Source organism: Leptopilina heterotoma, unplaced genomic scaffold, assembly GCF_015476425.1.
Source record: "Leptopilina heterotoma isolate Lh14 unplaced genomic scaffold, ASM1547642v1 Lhet_299, whole genome shotgun sequence".
NCBI classification, from domain to species: domain Eukaryota; kingdom Metazoa; phylum Arthropoda; class Insecta; order Hymenoptera; family Figitidae; genus Leptopilina; species Leptopilina heterotoma.
In genome coordinates, this window is record NW_025111002.1 from 108,049 (window position 1) to 126,735 (window position 18,687).

Here is an 18,687-nt window from a genome sequence, read left to right on the forward strand (position 1 = left end):
TGCAATTTCCTCAAATTATTATAAAATTCACCCCTTTAGAATTTTAATGAAAAACATTCTACTTTCCGCTTGTCTGCTAATTTCGTTTATTAATATTATTATAATAATTATTTTTTATTGTATGCTATTATAGCCTTTCCTTAATATTTGTTTTCGCAATATCGATTGCAATATCGATTAGACATAGTAGTAGAATTAAAAATATTGTTAAAAATGGTACAGAGTTTGCTGAAAAGGGAAGAAGAAGAAGAAGAAGAAGAGGATATTATAAAAACCTTGACCAGAAGTGGTTATGAAAATTAGAACATAATTGAAAGACTAATTAAGTCGTGGTAGTCGTCGTTTTCGGAAAATGGATTATATGCTTTAGAGGGGTTTAACGGTATATAGTGATGAGATGAAATCTGTCACACGAACGCCCTGAAATTGCTTTTCATGTTTCTCACCCTTTCATCAAATTTTTCATATATATATATATATATATATATATATATATATATATATACTTTTGACAGAAAAGCAAAACAATGAGCTATCGATCTAAACTTGTAATCTAGATACTTCTAGTTTGCAGAAATATTCAAAGTAAACCTTAAGCACGTTATTACGTCAAGTTAATGAACATGCTCATCACGATAATTACTCCGTCTCATTTTTTATTTTCCCTTTTCCATCATCGGCGAATCTTATAATATTCATTCGTCATTTGTATTTATTATTCGTTCGTCAGCTGCATTTATTATTCATCGCGGTCATTTGTATTCGGAATAAATACCCGTTTAAAAGACATTTGGAAACATTATTTTTGGAAAAATGTTCTAAAAATGAAAATGAGTTTCACAATTAATTTCCTTATTCATAAGGTCAGAAAATTCCCAGTTCTGTCAATTGCTGCAATTTCCTGATGATTCCTAATTGTTAAATAAAAATTGAATCCTTTTTGAAACGCAGCAAATCGAACGCATTGGCAGTTGTCAAAGATTCCCACTAGAACCGTGACTGGTTTGCTTGATATTAAATATTCGCGCAAGTTTGCATCGACCGACTGATAAAAAGTTGACGCTTTGCTCTTCTTTTCGCATGAGAATGTACGCCGTAAAACGCCAAAGTCTCATGCATCTTTAATTCTTTGCGGAAGTGGCCTAAGCGCAAACTTACCGCCAAGGTATGCATTTATCGATTCGCATTTCCCGACACAATAAAGAACATCGACATTTCTTTGCATCCGGATTACACAGTATGGGAGAAAATTTCTTTATATACTTGAAAACTTTTACTTTTTACGACGAAGCAGGAAAAAAGAACAGTTTTTCCCCAAGATTTCTGAATGAAAACAAAGTTTTTTTCTCTTTCTTTCTTTGTTGTAAAAAGTTGGCGCGCAAAGAAAAAGGTTTGAAAAAAAGAGGGAAATATTTAAGAGAAAAGAAGTAAGTTTTGCACTCTTTTTTCCTCGTTATTTTCTTCGAATTCCTTTTAGGCAGAAAAAGAAAAAAATTTATCTGGAGCAGCTAAAACTTTTAGTAGGACACCTATAACTTTCGACTTTTGCTGCTTTAGAGGAATATTTTAGTTGCTACTTAAATGTTTTAAACTCAGTTTTGTGGTGAATAGTTTTTGTGTAGAGTATAGTTCGTTTTTTATAAAAATTTGTTCGTCATTCAATTTTTTTACCAAATCTTTCTTAATCTCTTAAAATTCTTTTCTCTTTTGCAATTAAAAAAAAAACAAAAACAAAATTTGTAAACGAAAGTTTTGTAATAAATTCAAAAGAAATTGCCTCACTTTTTCCTTTTCTTTTGAAATTCAGATGTGAATTTTCAAACGTACACTTGATCTATAACTTCTTTTATCCAACTTTTGATTATTACAATATTGTGGATTATATCTGCAAGAGCATATAAACTACTTTAGACTAGTTTGCATGTTCTAGTCTTTACGCTGCTTTTTTCTCTCTCTTTCTAAAGAATTATTGCCATGTTCTGATTTGAAAACCTGAACTGAATAAATTTTACTTTGATTAGCTCTTTCCATTTTTCTCTCTCTTCTTCTCATTTTTCCGCGCGCATCATTGAAACATACTGACGAATCAGAATACGAGACATAAAGTTTTTCGAACTTTACTCGCGTAGCTGACAAAAATTGCATAAATTTTACGATTTTTTTCTCGCACCCGTGTAGAAATTTGTCGTGGCCTTCCTAGTGTTAGCCTACAGCCAGACAGTTTTTGTCGTGGAATTTTATTCTCAAATAGCTGTCCTGGTCCCGTAAAGTTAATGTACAGTTTTTATACATAGTTTTCCCTTCATTTCTCTCGATATGGAGACTGCCTAGTATTTATCGTGATGCTGTCTAGACAGCATCACTTATGTTACCGACATAAGGAATTAGAACAATTACGTCTAGTTGTAGGTGTCACTAAATTCGTAAAGCTGCGGTTACACCTCTGCAGGCTGCCTGCCTGCGCAGGCGCAGGAGCAACGAGAGTAAGGGAGAAGTTTGAAGTCACTGACTCTCTTACTCTTGTACGTTACCATGACAACCTGCAGGCAGGCAGGCTGTGCCTGCAGAGGTGTAACCGCAGCCTTATAGTAACTAGCTAGCATACCAAATCTTCTACCTTTATTGCGTATGTAATACAGATTCTTTCTGTTTTGAAACGAACTTTTAAGAAATATAAATCCTTGTAAAAATTAAAGTTGCATTTAATGTAAAGGTTTTAGAACTATATTTGGATAATTTATTCTTTAATTTAGAGACAGATTATAGGTTATAAAAATGTTATAAAAATTATATTTTTTCTCATTGAGATCAAGACTTTGAAATAATAGTAAAGAAATTTTAATTGTTTATATGGATTACCTGTTTATAGATTCGAAAAAGAATCTAAGCTTTTATTAATTTTATTATTTTTGACATTTTCTTAGAAACATGACTATTTTTGAACAATACTATAAGTTGGTAGCAGTGGTAGTAGCAGACGACAGTGTTACTGTGCATGCATGCGACAGTTGGCAGCAATGGATCAGCTGATCGCTGTGCGATAGCTGTGCGTGTCAGCCAGGAAGGAAGAGTAAGGAGACCGAACTCTGTGCAGATAGCGCTTTGAAAATGTCTGAGAAATATGTACGAAAAGTGCCAGGTTCGATGCGTTCTAGTCGACCACCAAATGAGTTGATCATGCGCATAAGCTGTGTTGTGTCTCTGTTTCTCGTAAAAATTGTGCGAGTGAGATGTAATATCTAATGTTTACATTTAGCCGGTCTTAGTGAGATACATATATAATACGTTTCGTTTTAAAAATTATTTATTTATTTTATTTAAAAAAATGTCGTGTTGTGTGCCAGGATGTAAAGAAAGAAAAAGAGTCTAAAAACATTAGTCTCTTCTATCCTTCTACGGTATGTAAATATACTCTAGTTATAAACACAATTCTTCTTAACCATTTTCGCAAAATTTTTCTCTTTTTATAAATATATTATTAAATTATTTTGGAAATCTAAATAATATCACAATTACAAATAAATAAATTTGCTTTTAAAATTAACACTGTTTAAACTATGTAATATTTACCTTGACATAACCACACTTTTCATCTATGTCAACACTGAACTTTAGTTCAATGCGCATGATCGACTTATTTGGTGATCAACTAGAACACAGTGAGTCTGGCACTTTTCGTGCATATTTTTCAGACATTTGTAGAAGCAGAGTTCGGTCTCCTTACTCTTCCTTCCTGGTGTCAGCGTGTGTGGTGCAGAAATTGTTTAAGAAAAGTTTGTTAATCAGTGTCATTTGTAAAGAAATTTACTGATGAATCTTCTTATTGAACACTAGGAATAGTATATTAACAAATTCCAAAGATTGGAAGGGCAATAGAAAGATGAGGAAAAAGTTATTTTTGATACATTAGTTATCCAGATATCAACTCTGAAAATTTAGATGATCAACTAGACAAGAATAACATGTACGTGAAATATAATAATCTAACCGGAATGGAAAATTGTAATATGTAAGAAATAGTTTTGTCATTTATTTGTATTGATAAAGATTTTTTAAATATACATAATATGTATGTTCTTTATTATTAACGTTTATAAATATTCAACCTTTATAGGAACGGTATATTTTAATATCGTGGATTTGTCCAGAAACGTTCAATTTTAATAGAAAGAGACTAGGCAGCCAGCCTGTATATATTCTAGATGTTTCTAGCGTCACATTCCTAGTTCGCTTCTGCCCAGATTTCCCTTCAAGTTCATAGACAGAATCTAGCGCAACTAGGCAGTTTCTCATATACTTCCACGATAAATTTCTACACGGGACACTTGCAAGTCAACTTTTTACAAAAGAGAGTGAAGAAGACTTTTCTTTTTCCGATGCTGACTACATTTAATATTTCATCTTTAAAATTGTAATCAAATTGCTGCAAATAAGCATGATCATGTTTATTATTATTTGTTGTAATCAAGTTAAAACAGAACAGTTGAAGTTTTAAAGAAAAGGAAATTTATTTTTAACGTAAAAAGGAGAAATGGCAATCAAGAAAAAGAAAACTTTTTCTTGATTGAAGATTGGACGAAAATTAAAAGAGTGGTTAAATTGAGAAATAAAATTGCTGAACAGTGTGCGAGAGTATTTGCCCATATTTGAAAATGGGGAGAGATAAGAAAGAGCTCGACAAATTTGCATAGAAATGTCTTTATTTTAATATGTATAGATTTAAAGAGAAAATGGAGTTGTTCAGGGTTGTATATACATATAAAACCAAAGGGGATATCTTGTTTCTCGTCCAACAGGTGCAGGTGGCCAATTCAATTCCCGAGATTTGCCGTCCAAATTTCCCAACTATTTTCTTAAACACTACAATCTTCTAGTTAAAAGCAAATGGAAGAGAACTCGATTCTTCAAACTTATAGAAAGCGCAAAAACCCCTTTTCCTACATATAAGAAAGAATGAGATTCTCTATTCGAGAATCATTCACCTCTCTTTGAATATAATTCTTTTCCTTTTTTTCTTGCTCTCTTCAATTTAACCGCTCTGTCAACTTTTGCAGGGCGCCAAAGAAAAGAAGTTTCGCTGGCAAAAAAGGGATAAAAGTACTTTCAGACGAGTTGAGAACTGAAAATATACATCAGTAACTTCTTTCTCCCCCTGCTTCCCAGCAGAACCGCGAAAAAATTCAATGAAGCATCTTGGAAAACTCCTTTTTTCATCGCTTCAACTAGACTTCAACAAGACTTTCATTCTTGATTATTCCCCAAGTGACATTTTTTTAATTTCTATTAGCTATTAGTTTTTTTGGTTATTAGCGAAAAAGAAGATAAAAATGGAATATTTCTTTTCTTCGAAATGCATTTCGAAAAAACTTGTGTCGCCTTTTTCAAGTTTCATTTTTATGCAAAGCAGACGTTTTAATATTAAAGCTGAGAGAGGCGAATAGTTAAACGTAGGAACAGTTATATTTAATGGCTATTATAGCCCCGCAACTGGGTCGTCAGTGCTTCCGTTCCAATGGAGATTTTCTAATGTCAAAAAAAGACACAGTTCATTCACAGTCAAATTAATCTGCTTTGCTGCCCTTTAATGTCAAGGTTAAAACTCTATACATTCGTTTAAAAAACATATTTCACTATCTAACACACATTTTTCTATTACAGTTGTCAACCCTTTTTTCAAGTCATTCTCTCACTTGTGGGCGGCGAGATAGTTTAGACTCCTTGTACTTTTATTTGGTGTCTTTGAAACATGCCTCGAATATTTTTCCCGAACCGACGAGACGACGTCACTTGCGGAACTTGTGCTTTCTTACACAAGTTCAAAACTAAAACATAATTCGTAACTTAATCAAGAATATAGAAAAATTAATTTGAAACTTAATTTTGAAATTTAGTCTACTCTGTAGTTGGAAAAATGTTTTTTGCACATTCTAATTAATATATTTGGATCATTATCATCATCATCATCATCATCATCATCTTAAAAATTGAACTATAAAACAGTAAATTCTGAAAAATATCAGTAATTTAATTTTTTTTTACATTTATTTTGCGACGATGTTATTAAAGGTGTATCAATACCGAAATTTCCCTTTGGCGTGATCATATCTGCGATCTAGTCTTGAAATTTACATACAGTGAAGGAAACTTGGGGGTGTTGTATTCTCCTCTGAATACAGAATTCCCTCAAGAGATTTCCAAGGATATCCATCTCGCAGACTCTCAAATGCGAAGCGCCGGTTCCTCATTCCTTATACGGCAGTTTCGTCACATTATCTTTTTTTATTCATTCTAAAGAAAACTTTAAGCACTTGAGTTATATTATCATGAACAAAATAGAGCGATGAATAACTTTCTCCAAAAACTATATCCTTCCAAAAGTCTATTTCAATGTCTTACAACTTTACAAGTACTCTTATACGTATTCATTTCTATTTATATTTCATCTCGACTCACTTTTTTACTTCTTTGAGGCAAAAGAAAGAAAAATTGATGACAATTGTAGCGTAGAAATATTAAATTTTTTAAATTGTAACATATTTAAAGTTTCGATTTTTAGAAACGCGGTTCTCTTAATTCCTTTGTTTTTCTATTTTTTACGGGGTGAGAGTTTGTGCATATTCATTATAGTAGATTATCCGTTTGAAAAGTTGGACTTTGCTTTTTCTATAGCAACAGTTTCCGTTGCATGTCTTGACTCGAACGTCATTAAAAGTTCTATTGTAATTAGATTATCCCAAGCAAACTTCGACGTTAAGTTCAATCGTGCGAAGTGGCTGTTTAAGTTCCTTTACAACGGCAGTTGTCGGTTGAACACTCTCTGAAGAATGATTCAAAATATTCCCCTCAAATCGCAAGTGTCAAAATATAATTTACAACTTTCTTCTTCCCCTTCTTTGAAAAGAGTTTAAAATTTTGAAAATAAGCCACTAGGTACTATGTATTTCCATTTCGCAGATCTGGATTGTAGAGAAAATAATTATTCACTGTTTTGGAATATTAAACATTAGTGATAATTCTGTGGGTAAATTACTCACGGAAAGTTTACTTTCTAAATCCTATAGCCCATTGGGAACTATTATACTGTTTATGCACCTGAGGGCGAGACATTTGCATAAACACTATAATGGCGTTCCAATGATTTCATCTATCCTGGAACTATGTAAGGGCAAGTTGGGATGTGCATAAATTTATTTTCTCAAGTCAAGTTATTAGAATTTGCATTCTATTCATCTGAAGAAATAAAAGAGATGTTATGGAAGGAAACTAAAAGCGAGACAACCCTTTTAAAACCTTTCTGAGAAAAGAAAAAACAAAAAGATTGGTATTAAATGCAAGCGAATAAAAAATTTCCTCTCCAAATTGTCTTTTAATCTAGAAATATGAATATTTATAATTATTATATTTATTACGACTACTTTTGTTGTGATGAGAGAGGGATTATTTCGGTACACAGAAAATCGTAAATTCGAAATGTCAAGAGCTTTTCATTGAGATAAGTATCAGTAAGGAAGTCAGAAACAGGAGCTTTATTTTATATTTATATCGATAAACTATGAAAGAGATACAAGCGTAAAATTTGCATATCACGGAAATGTTTATTTCAGTTATTGTTGGTCTTTCCGTTTTTTCCGTTACTTGTATAATTTATCCCATGAAATTCATATAAAGAGGAAATATCTAGCAACTAAAATGTTTTATACTTTTCAACAAAAACAACAAACATTATCGCTATTTTGAGTTGATAATAAATATTTTTTTCTTTTCAAATATATTATCAATTTAATTATTATTGTTATTATTAAACAAGTAAGTAAATAATTAATTAGTTGAATTTAATTAGACATTTAATTTTAAAACAAAATATTATTGTTAAATTCCGCCCGTTAGAAGCAATTTATTGTGTAATGTTTATATATATATATGACCAATATACATATAATTAATATATATTCCGTAGAACAATGCAGTAGCATTGTTAGTTGTTTTAATTATAAAGCAGTATAGCTTTATGATTAAAACAACTAACATTGGTTATTTAGTTATACTTGCTTTTTGAAATCCTTGCTTTTGAATCTATAAATTTCAATTCACATAATTAAATAAATCAAAGGTTGTAAATTGTAATGAAAAAATATGTAATAATTTTAAATAAATACATAAATTAAAATTTTAATCAATAAAATGGCGACTTAGAAAGCAATCTATCAAACGTCTAATTATAATTACACCGGAAAGAAAGATTAATTATTTAGTTTAAATAAAATATTTCTATAACTATTGTAAATATTATTGACACTTTTAACATCTCAATGACTACTTTAAAATGTTGTCATTGTCCTACGAGTGTAATGAATGAAAATAGTAAATATTCTAATTGGCACTCAAGTAATGAATAGCCAGGGTGGCCACATGTCAGTAAAGTCAGTAAAGTCAGGGAAATGTCAGGAAAAAAATTTTTGTCAGGGAAATTAAGAAAATTGGTAATTTTTTCGACTTTTCTTCCAAACATTTCAAGTATTTATTTACAATTTTTAAAAATCAATTTTTGAAGAATTTTAATTGCAAATTTTGAAAATAATTGAAATATCAAAAATTTTAATGAAAAATCTTTAAAGGTAAATTTAAAAATGAAAGTTAATGAAAATTAGCTTCTAATTTTTTATAATTCAATGTTTTCAGTATTTTCATTTACATAATTCCAAAAATTCAAATACATTACATATACAAAAATAATAACATTTTAGAATTCTTTTTAACATTTTGGAGAATAAAATCAAGTTCAAAATTTTTAATTAAAAAAAAAAAAAATTAATTAGTTTTTTAAATTATACAACATTTTTTTTTAAGGAATTCAATTATTTTCGAAAAATTACATTAAAACTTTTTTTAAAAACTAATTCTTAGAATTGCTTTATAATAATTTTTTAAGATTCAATTATCTTCGAACAATGTAAATAAAAATTTATGAAAATTTACTTTTTGGAGTTATTAAAATTTTTGAGAAATCATGGTCCTGTTTATAATTAAAATTCTTCAAAAATTTGATAATTTTTATTTATATTTTTCAAAAATTCAATTATTTTTAAAAGATTTAACTAAATTTTAATTGTTTGGAAATTATTGAAAATTGAAAAACTATTATATTTATGTATATAATTACAATTATTATAAAAAATTTAATTTTTGTATTTAAATAATTGAATTCTAGAAGAAATTTTCGGAAATTATTTAAATTAATTGCTTCAGAGATGAAGTTTAGTTGAAAATTGTAAAAAATAATTGATTTCAGGAAGGGTTATAATTGTAATTTTTAGAAATTATTCAAATTCATAAATTTGACCCATTTTCCGTAAACATTCATATTTTCCTTTAAAACGAATTTTGTCAGGAAAAGTAATTTTAATGTCAGTAAATTGTCAGGAAAATGTCAGGGAAATTGATAAACTGAAACTTGTGGCAATGATTTCATTAAATTTAGACCTTTAATATTTGCAATAATTAATTATCTTTAAATTCTCGGTATTCGATTCAACTTGTAGATATTTAATTTTGATAAATGTCATTATTCAATGTTCTTAATCATTAATGTAGAAAAATTTTTAAATAATTAAATTTATATTAAATAGTAATTTAATCAAAATTTGAATTAATTAATTTAAATTTAAAATTGATCTGATGTTTTAAAATCTAATTTATTAGTACTGTCTAGTGATGCATCAAATTTTAATAATTTAAATATTTTTTTACCTTTTCTTTGATGTAAATTAGCCTAATGCTGCTTTCAGAATTATTATCATAATTGGTCATCTGTTAATGCAGTACGGTTAGTTATTAATGCAATTATCAGTATTGTTACCATATTTACACATCTATCATTGTTACCTAAAGACCCTACTTAATTGGACATAAAATATTGATACTTAACGCTGCCATCTAATGATAGCACTTACCGCTGATGCGAAATTCTAATACATAATGTCACCCCCTTAATGCAACTCTGAAAAGCCGACAGATAACGTTACACTGTATTTTATTATCGAAAGTAAATGCCCCTTTACATCAGTATCTTTAGCGTAAATTACATTTACACATTCCATTTCAGGAATTGTAAATTTCCATCAAGGGTGTTAAAATACATCTCTCAATGTCTGTATCTTCATATTTCGCATATTCCACAACGGATGGATAATAATAATAATAATAATAATAATATACCATTTCCTTGCTAAACACGAGAAAGAATTACACAAAGATAAAAGGATTTTTCTCTATTTATACTGTGTAACAAGAACTGAAGACAAATCTCAGGTTGATTACTTTATTATTAATAGGATCATGTCACATGACACTAACGGAAAGAGGGTAATTTGAAAAATTTTCTTGCAACTAATAAAGTAAAATTGTTTTTGTTTGGTATTAGCTCCTTTTCGCTCACGAACCTGCGAGTGTTTAACTGTACAAATAAAACATTAAGCTACATAAATTAGATGTCTTTCCTTTTTTTGGATCTTTTTTTCTCGTCTCATGTAGAAAATCTACTACAACAGATACCTGGATTAAAGTCCAAGGTTATGGGGCTGTTGTTCTGGTCGTTCCGCTAAAAACTACTTCTGCCTTTTACTAGACTAATCTCGACTAATCTTGCGGAAATGCCTTTCGAATTGAAATTGCGTGACGCGAAAATGGATATTACCTTCATTCTTATTGTTGCCGATAAGAATTTCCGTCTCCTTGAAATCCGACTCCTTGAGCAATTCGAGAGGATCCTTAGGCAGGAGTTCGCCGTCAATGGTCGGGGCCGATGGGAAACCGAGTAATCCCCAATAGCTGTTCCACTGCTGCACGGAAATAGTTTTCGCATCCACGTACCGCATACACGTCATCACATGTGCCGGGTTCTCCACCAACAGCGACGAATTGCAGCCACAGTCCTCGACGAGGATCTTGGCCACCTCGTCCGCCTTCTCGGCCGTCATGTAGCTCCAGGGCGCATTCAGGGTCCCGCTCTGCAGAATGCCCCTTCGCACCAGTCCCTTCGTGGCCGGAGATATCAGGTGCAGCGACACAGAGCCGCCGCCGGCAGACTCGCCGAAAATCGTGATGAGGTCGGGGTTCCCGCCGAAAGACGCCGCGTTGTCCTTGAGCCACTGGAGCGCCATGATCTGGTCCCAGAGACCCATGTTGCCCGGCGCTTCCTGGCTGTCGGGGAAGTGCTGGTTGAGGTACAGGAAGCCGAAGGCCCCGACCCGGTACTGCATCGAGGCGACGATGGTGTTGCTGCTGGCGGCCATGATGTCCGCCTCGTAGACGTCCAGAGTGGCCGTGCCGCTCATGTAGCCGCCGCCGTAGATCCAGACGAGGATGGGCGCGCCCTTCTTGTCCGTGCCCACCGGCGGGTCCTTGCCCTGGTGCCTCAGGCGCACCCGCTGCGGCACCCAGATGTTCAGGTAGAGGCAGTCCTCCGAGATGTTGGTGTTCGGGTTCCACATCGCCTCGCCCTCGAAGCCAGGGAAGTACTCGTACTTCTCCTGGAAGCAGCAGTTGGGCAGAGTCGTCGCGTCCAGCACGCCGTGCCACGGGTCGACCGGCTGCGGCTTGCGGAACCGCAGCGGCCCAACGGGCGGCTTCGCGAAGGGCACCCCGTAGAAGACGTGCACCTCGTGGCTGTCGAGGACGGTGCGCGAGAAGCCCCTAATGAGGCCACTGGTGGTCTGCACCACCAGCGGGTCCGGATGCTGCGACTCCCGCGACTGCGAGTTGGTCTGCGAGGGGTGGAACAGACCCAGCAACAGGGCCACGAGCATCGAGGCCACCGCCATTCTGGACAACGCTGGGCCTGCTGCCCAGGTTGGTGGCCGTGGCTGCCGCGAATCAACAAGTCTGCTGCGAATGCTCCCGGAATCAGCTGCGAGCTCAAAGGTCTTCTCGATTTTTCCCTCCCTCTTGATTGACGTTAATTTCTATTGAAGCCGCTTTGTTGCTGTCTATTTGTCAGTACATCGCGCGTATTTGTTATCAAACAAAATGACAATTACACTCGGATTTGCAAGTTTGCTTCGTACACTGCTCTATTTGCCAAGAACCAATCGCTTCGATAAGCTCATAACTTTTTGGAGTCATCTATTCTCCAAGTTGTAGCAAATCGGAAATACTTCTGATTGAATCCGGTTTGGGAAAAAGTGTTTGGTAAACAGTCGCATAGGTTTGGAGAATAATCTTCGACACTTGTTCACTCTCTGGGTTCACCTGTCTTGACACTAAACACGCGCACACTGAAAAGGTCCCCGAGATAGGATCTACCCTCTAGAGTCGATAACTCTCCGACATGTTGACATTTATCTTCAAGGGGTTCTATTCCTTAATCAGACTTTTCGTCTTTATCTTTGGTAATGTGACTTTCGTCCTCTGCGCCTCTTATCTAAGAGTCATTTCGACTTTATCTAGTGTCTTTGCTGTTTTCTTCTTTCACAATGGGCCACAATGGGCCACAATGGGCTGATTAGTTGCTTCACTGCTTTTCTTTTTGCACAGAGTATCCTCATGAATGAAGACTCAGGTCAAAGGATTCGAACAAGAAGACGCGGCGGCCGGCGTGCCGCGATGCACGGGGTCGACTGATCTGACAGTAGTCGGAGGTGGTGCGAGGCACCGGAGGCAGCAACGGTGGCGGCGGTCGAGTTCCTGGTGGTGGTAATTGTGACGCGAAGGTGGCGCACGCCTCGTGCGGTATCCTATGATCCTTCCTCAAGATCTACACCCTTTCATGCCACGTGAATCACACTCGAGTGCCTACCAGCGGAGAAAAAATCCTAACGCACTTCCGTTGTGCGCTTCCATAAGCAGTCTTCGGAGCAACCTTCAAGAGAGTCTGTCCTGGAGAAGTAGAATGTTAGGTTATGTTTAGCTGATTCATATCAGTCTTGAACCAATAACGCATGAATTAAAATTAGTAAACCGCAATTTATTATTTTCACATGAGCGACTGAAAAGAACAGACTTTTTCTGCTTCTCACCTGTTTTATCTCATGTTGTTTATTAAAGAAATAAAATAAATTTTTTAAATTCATAAATAAATTAAAATTGTTTCATTAAATTGAATTAAATTGAAATGAACTTCATAAAAAAAAGATATTACACATGGAAGTAAAAATAAAACTTTTTATATTTCCCTTAAAATTTAGTGTATATTCATTAAATAAAATAATTAGGTAAGTTGGTGAGTTGGTGAGTACTAAAATTTGATTATCGATTACAAAATCAACTCTCAATTAGATGACGTAAATTTTAATTTAATTAAAAAATGACCGCTTTTATAAGCATTAAAAATAATGTTAACATTGTATGGTTATTACTTATTTTTTAAATTTACGAACACGAGTACGTTTCGTACGTTTATAGCCCTTTTATAGAGTATACTAGTCATAAACATACAGAAATATAGACTAATATAGAAATTAAAAACTAAAGTTTGAATATAGAACTTGGAGACTAAATTTTAAAGAGTAAGTGAAGACTGAATCGATTTAAAAAAAACTCTTGAAAAAAAATGTATATAGTAAATGTTCTTCTTTTGTTGTTGAACCATTCCTTAGAAATGTTAAAAGACTTTTTTTCTTATCGCGAAGCAGACCGTATATTTTTGTAATAAGCCTGCTTCCATCAGGGAATTGGTGACATAAAAAAAGTGTAATGAAAATGTAAAATTTTATTGTAGAATAAAGACTTAAATGTCGTATTGGGTTTTAAAGGAGCTCTTTTAAATGCAGTTTACAAACTGCATTTTATTTACATAAAATTCGACCTATCAATAATATACACATAGTACTATAACTTTGTGCATTGTGAAGAAATTATTAGATTAATACAAGTATAATTATTAGTTTAGAACCAATTTTGATACTAAACGTTTGATTTTATGAAAAATTTCAATTTCTTCAGTTAGTCTGTTTTTGCATGTTGTCAGTATAAGTAGATTTTGCAGAGTTTCTTTTTTCTTCGATTCATTAACACCTCCTAGAAATTGTGAATTATATTCTCAAGAACATGCATGTTGGATCCTTAGAAAAACTGTAAAAAAAATTGCAAATTCCAAACGTAAAAAAAATAATGAAAGAGCAGAAATTCTGCTCGTGAAAAGCAGAGAAACAAAAAGAAATGGTGAAAAATCTTTTCTCGGAAAAATTACGATCGAATATTATCAGTTTTCCTTTATACTGATCGAGAGGAGGCCATCCTGATATAAATTTATGGCAAAAGTTTCAAGTCCAGGGCTTTTTGCACGTATAAAGAAATGGTGATTCTCGACCTTTCGGATCTTTTTATACTGACCCTAAGGGATTTTCCTTGGATCAAGATGATAGCCATAGTCCATCTGCGAAAGTTCCTCTACAAGACCCACTTGTTTAGTGGAAATTTCAAAAGCTAGAATAATTTCTGCCCCATTTCACTTGAAAATTACGTTTGTTTTCTTTCCTTTTCTCTTTATTCTTTTTTTAAGGCAGAGAGTTTTAAAGACGCGCAGTTTACTTTATTCCCCCTTTTACCAGCGAAGGGTCAATTTCAATGCTTTTTTTCGTTCTTCTTCGTTCTTCATGATGAGCCCGCAGTTCAAGGAAAGTGAATTGCCTCTTAATTTGACGTCAAGCACCAAGTTAAAGCTTTTCAGCTATTTCCGCTTGGATTTTATTGATTAGCTAGAAAAAGAAAAATAGAATAATTCCTTTTAACGAATAGAAATTAAAATTCTTATTCCAGGAGAAAAATATAAAATTTACTAATTTAACCTAATTTTTGAAATATGAATTAGATATTTGTATAATTTTAATTTAATGGTTCTATAAAGTTGCGAAACATAACATTTTCGTTATGTCATTTTCCCAACATCAGTCTCATTAAATAATTTGAGAAAATTAGTCATAATTTCCATCCAAGAAACTAATAAGGCTAGAGTATTAAATATTCAAACAAGTATTCATTAAGGAAATTGGATTATTAATGAGAATTTAATTAATGTTCGGGGTAATAAAACTAATATTAAAAGAATAGTCTCATTCGCTTACTGAAATGTGTATAAAATGGTTTAAATGGACTTTGTATAATACTATTAGATTATATTATTTGACGAAAGTTGTTGTTAATTACGAAAAGATGAGACGCGAATAGTTTTGTTGATGACGTAAACAATGACCTGAATGTCGACCTCGGGGTTATTTTCGCAATTACCTCTTTTTTTTCTCTTAGCCGGAGTTCTTTTTCGCGTTAAAACTTAAGGACGTCTCATCTGTACTTCAACAACTCTACTGCCGAAGGGGATGTTCCCAAAAACCTGGCTTTTCAATTCTTAAATTTTCTTCTTTTTCAAACTCTTCTTTAGTCGGAAAAATGGAAGAATGGAAAAATGACCAATTTTTTGTATAATATTTTTTATTAATTAAATTTACTTGCTAAAATTTGAGGGTAGTACTTTGTATTTTTGAGAATGTGTTGTTGTGCGATTCGAAGATGTTTGCGAAGAGCATGAGAAGCGTAATTGTCGAGAGGAGTGAGTACTTTATTGTTTCTCAACGTTAGTCTCGAGTGTTTGCCGCATGACCTTTAAACGGATTATATTGGATCAACAAAATGATGACTCCATTTCATAACAAGATGCAGGACGGTTCAGCTTGTAATCAGAGTAACTCACATTACAAATGGGCAGCCGCGCAATTGTACAGCGGAAGAGTCTCGTTAGCCCCGTCAGGTCCACATCGAGCAATAGCTCGATGTGATTTCGTTAGACCGACGCGACTCGACGCGACGCTACAGCGAAATAATATTTATGAATTTAAATCAATCGAGATTGATTTACAAGGAAACAGGTTTACGAAGAAAGGCGCACTCCTCTAATTAGATAATTATTCCGTTTCCCATATGCAGACTGTCGTGAATAAAAACCGATGCGTCAATTTCAATGCATTTGAATGCAGATTTTTTCCTAATCTGATTTTCGAGGTCGAGAGTGCATTGATTTACAAGAAACCTGTGATCTCTGCTCCTTGGTCGTGTATATATTCCCGGCTGGGGAAAAATGGGAGTGGGATAAAAAAAAGTTACGAGCCGTTCTTATACTGGGACGACCTGCAGGAGCTGGGACGTAGTCTGCCAGCAGGTGGCAGGTTCGCTGCGTATCGATTTCTTACGAATCTAGCCCCGGATTCTGCTTGAAATCCTCTATATACTGCCATATACTCACACCCACCTGCATAAAGAGAGAGTTCCAACCTGTTCCAACTTGTGAAAACGTGTCATCGATCCTGTAACGGTGCGACAATTCCTCTTTTCGCAAAAATCTTTTCTTAAATAAAATGAGCACTGCTCTGACCTTCAAATTCTCCCCCTCATAGCTCCAGAAAAAATTTACTCTTTTCATTCAGTCACTGATATATTATTTTAGCCATTTCATTGCGATAGGTACCGATAAGAAGTCATTTGTATTCTTTTGCATTCTTTTGGAAAGCCTCCGGGGAAAATGGAGTTTGGATTTTTTTCACAAAAGTAATTTTTTTCCGATTTGCATATATTTCTATTCAAATTTAATTGTCTCTTGTTACAGTCTCTGCAAATGATATTCTTATAATGATGATCGTTAAAATGTAAATTCAAATGAGCAGTATTTTATTCAGATGTATATTATTATCAAATTTTCTGTCCGTACTTTCATTAGTTTATTTTGACGATTTGACGAATATCAAAATATGTATTTCTAGAATATATAGTGAATATAAAGTGAACTGGGACTTCATTAATTAAAGGGTCAAATAGAAGACAGTTCTTCTTATAATTCGAGAAAAATGTCAATTTCACGAATGTGAATTACATAAATATAAAAGTAAAACTTTATTTCTCGGCATTTGGAAATAAATCAATATCTTGAATGATTGAAATTCTGAGTAATTTAAAAATGGCGTGAAATCGTTTGATTTAATACACGAATGCATCTCCAAAAGTCTGTTTAACCTCAAAGACGACTGTTCAGTGATTTAATCCACATGAATGTTTGTACGTGCTCCTCTCTCGAGCAAAACGGAAATTACCTAGATTTCGTAAACTCGCGGTGTGATCGAATTATATCACACTGGAAATTACATTACTAATCAGCCGATTTAATATTGCTATTAAAATAATATTAAATTCATTTGTTTTCGTTAGCATCAGCATTGTCACAAATCGACATTCAATGTACATTCGTATACATTTAATGGGCTCCAGGTGCGTCAGGCATTAAAAGATATTTTTCTGGCAAATACTTACTTTTAGGTTAGAAGGCCCGATCTTGAAAAATGTACCTTTACCAACGGACGATAAAAATAAACAGCGCCACCGCACCCTACTATGTCAGGTAGTTTAAATTTACAGTATTTAATACTTTGATTTCGAGCACAACATTTTAATAATTTACTTCAGTAAAATAATAATAATGAATACTATTAGTATAATCCTACATCAATGATATTTATATAACAATTGCTGGTTGGAATATGGAATAAATTTGAAAACAGTGTGAATAACGAGTTATTGTAACTGCATCTTTCATGACTGGAATTTATAATCTAAAAGTTTACTTGCTCCCATTAACAACGTTTGTTGGTAAATAAATTATTAATAAAAGTGCTTCCCCGTAATAATAAAAATTTCAAATAAGAGAAAAATTGAAAAGGTTGGAAAATAGTTTTAATTAATGTGAAGAACGTCGATCTCGATCGCCGAAGAAAAACATTCGAGGAACGTAAAACGTAAAACGCTCATTGAGGCCAATAAAATATCGATCTCCAGATGCAGACTTTATAAATAAACATCAAGGTCATCACGTTCAGATTATCGAGCACTGAAAATAGACTCATCTCGTTTTATTATTTATAGTGCAATTATTAAAGACATGAGAGGAACTGAAAACTACTTGTGAAATGATTTTTGTTTCCTCGCACCTGGTACCGGTTTTCCAGGAACCAGTTCCGTACAATAAAAAAGGAAGGAATTCACCCTTTCACGTGAGAAACAACACCAAAATGTTGGGGAATGTTATACATTTTGCAAAAAAAGAGTAGTTGGAAAAATGCTTTTTTGCAATCTTTTATCAGGTAATAATTTATTTAACGTTGTTAACAATGACGGCAAATGGGAAGAGATAAATTAATCATGTTGTATAAAGGGAAAAAATGGTATACTAATGCTAAAGTCGTATTGAACTTTAGATTAAAAAGAAAATTGACGCTAATTATCGATGATGCAAATCCACATGTTTGTACATTTCGTGAATATTACATGATGCCGGATATATTCCTCGCATGTTCGTAGATATTAATTCGAAATTTTGTTTTAAATATTTTATCGAATGAGAAAAGTGACCTACTTTTAGACCCTTTTTGAAAAAAGAAAAACTGCAATTGGAATAAGTTTGATGGTTGGGAGAAGGAATAGGAGAAAATATTGTTTCGCGAATGCATGAAAGGCGCGAAGGGCAGGAATTGACGTTAGTTACACAGGAATAAGAGAAAGGGATTTGCGAATTGTTGCGCCTGTATTGATCGTCGAGGTCACGCAACAGGCTGAGCTTGTCAGGCGGAGCCAACCCTCAAAATATGCTTAAAGTACACTGCACAAGATCGTCTCGACATCGTCGGAAAAACTCCAATTCCACGTCGGTAATCC

At 33.5% G+C, this 18,687-nt stretch overlaps 2 protein-coding genes across 2 annotated transcripts in view; one reads left to right on the forward strand and one right to left on the reverse strand.

Moving 5' to 3' along the window:
• Positions 1–12,863, reverse strand: part of LOC122504482 (acetylcholinesterase-like) — a 90,974-nt gene extending 78,111 nt beyond the window's left edge. The window contains exon 1 of the mRNA XM_043615613.1: positions 10,694–12,863. Within this exon, the coding sequence (XP_043471548.1) occupies positions 10,694–11,819 (1,126 nt within the window). The 5' untranslated portion in view covers positions 11,820–12,863. The remainder of the gene's footprint in view (positions 1–10,693) is intronic.
• LOC122504481 (uncharacterized protein PF11_0207-like) overlaps positions 1–18,687 on the forward strand; it is a 112,774-nt gene that overhangs the window by 75,643 nt on the left and 18,444 nt on the right. The window lies entirely within an intron of this gene.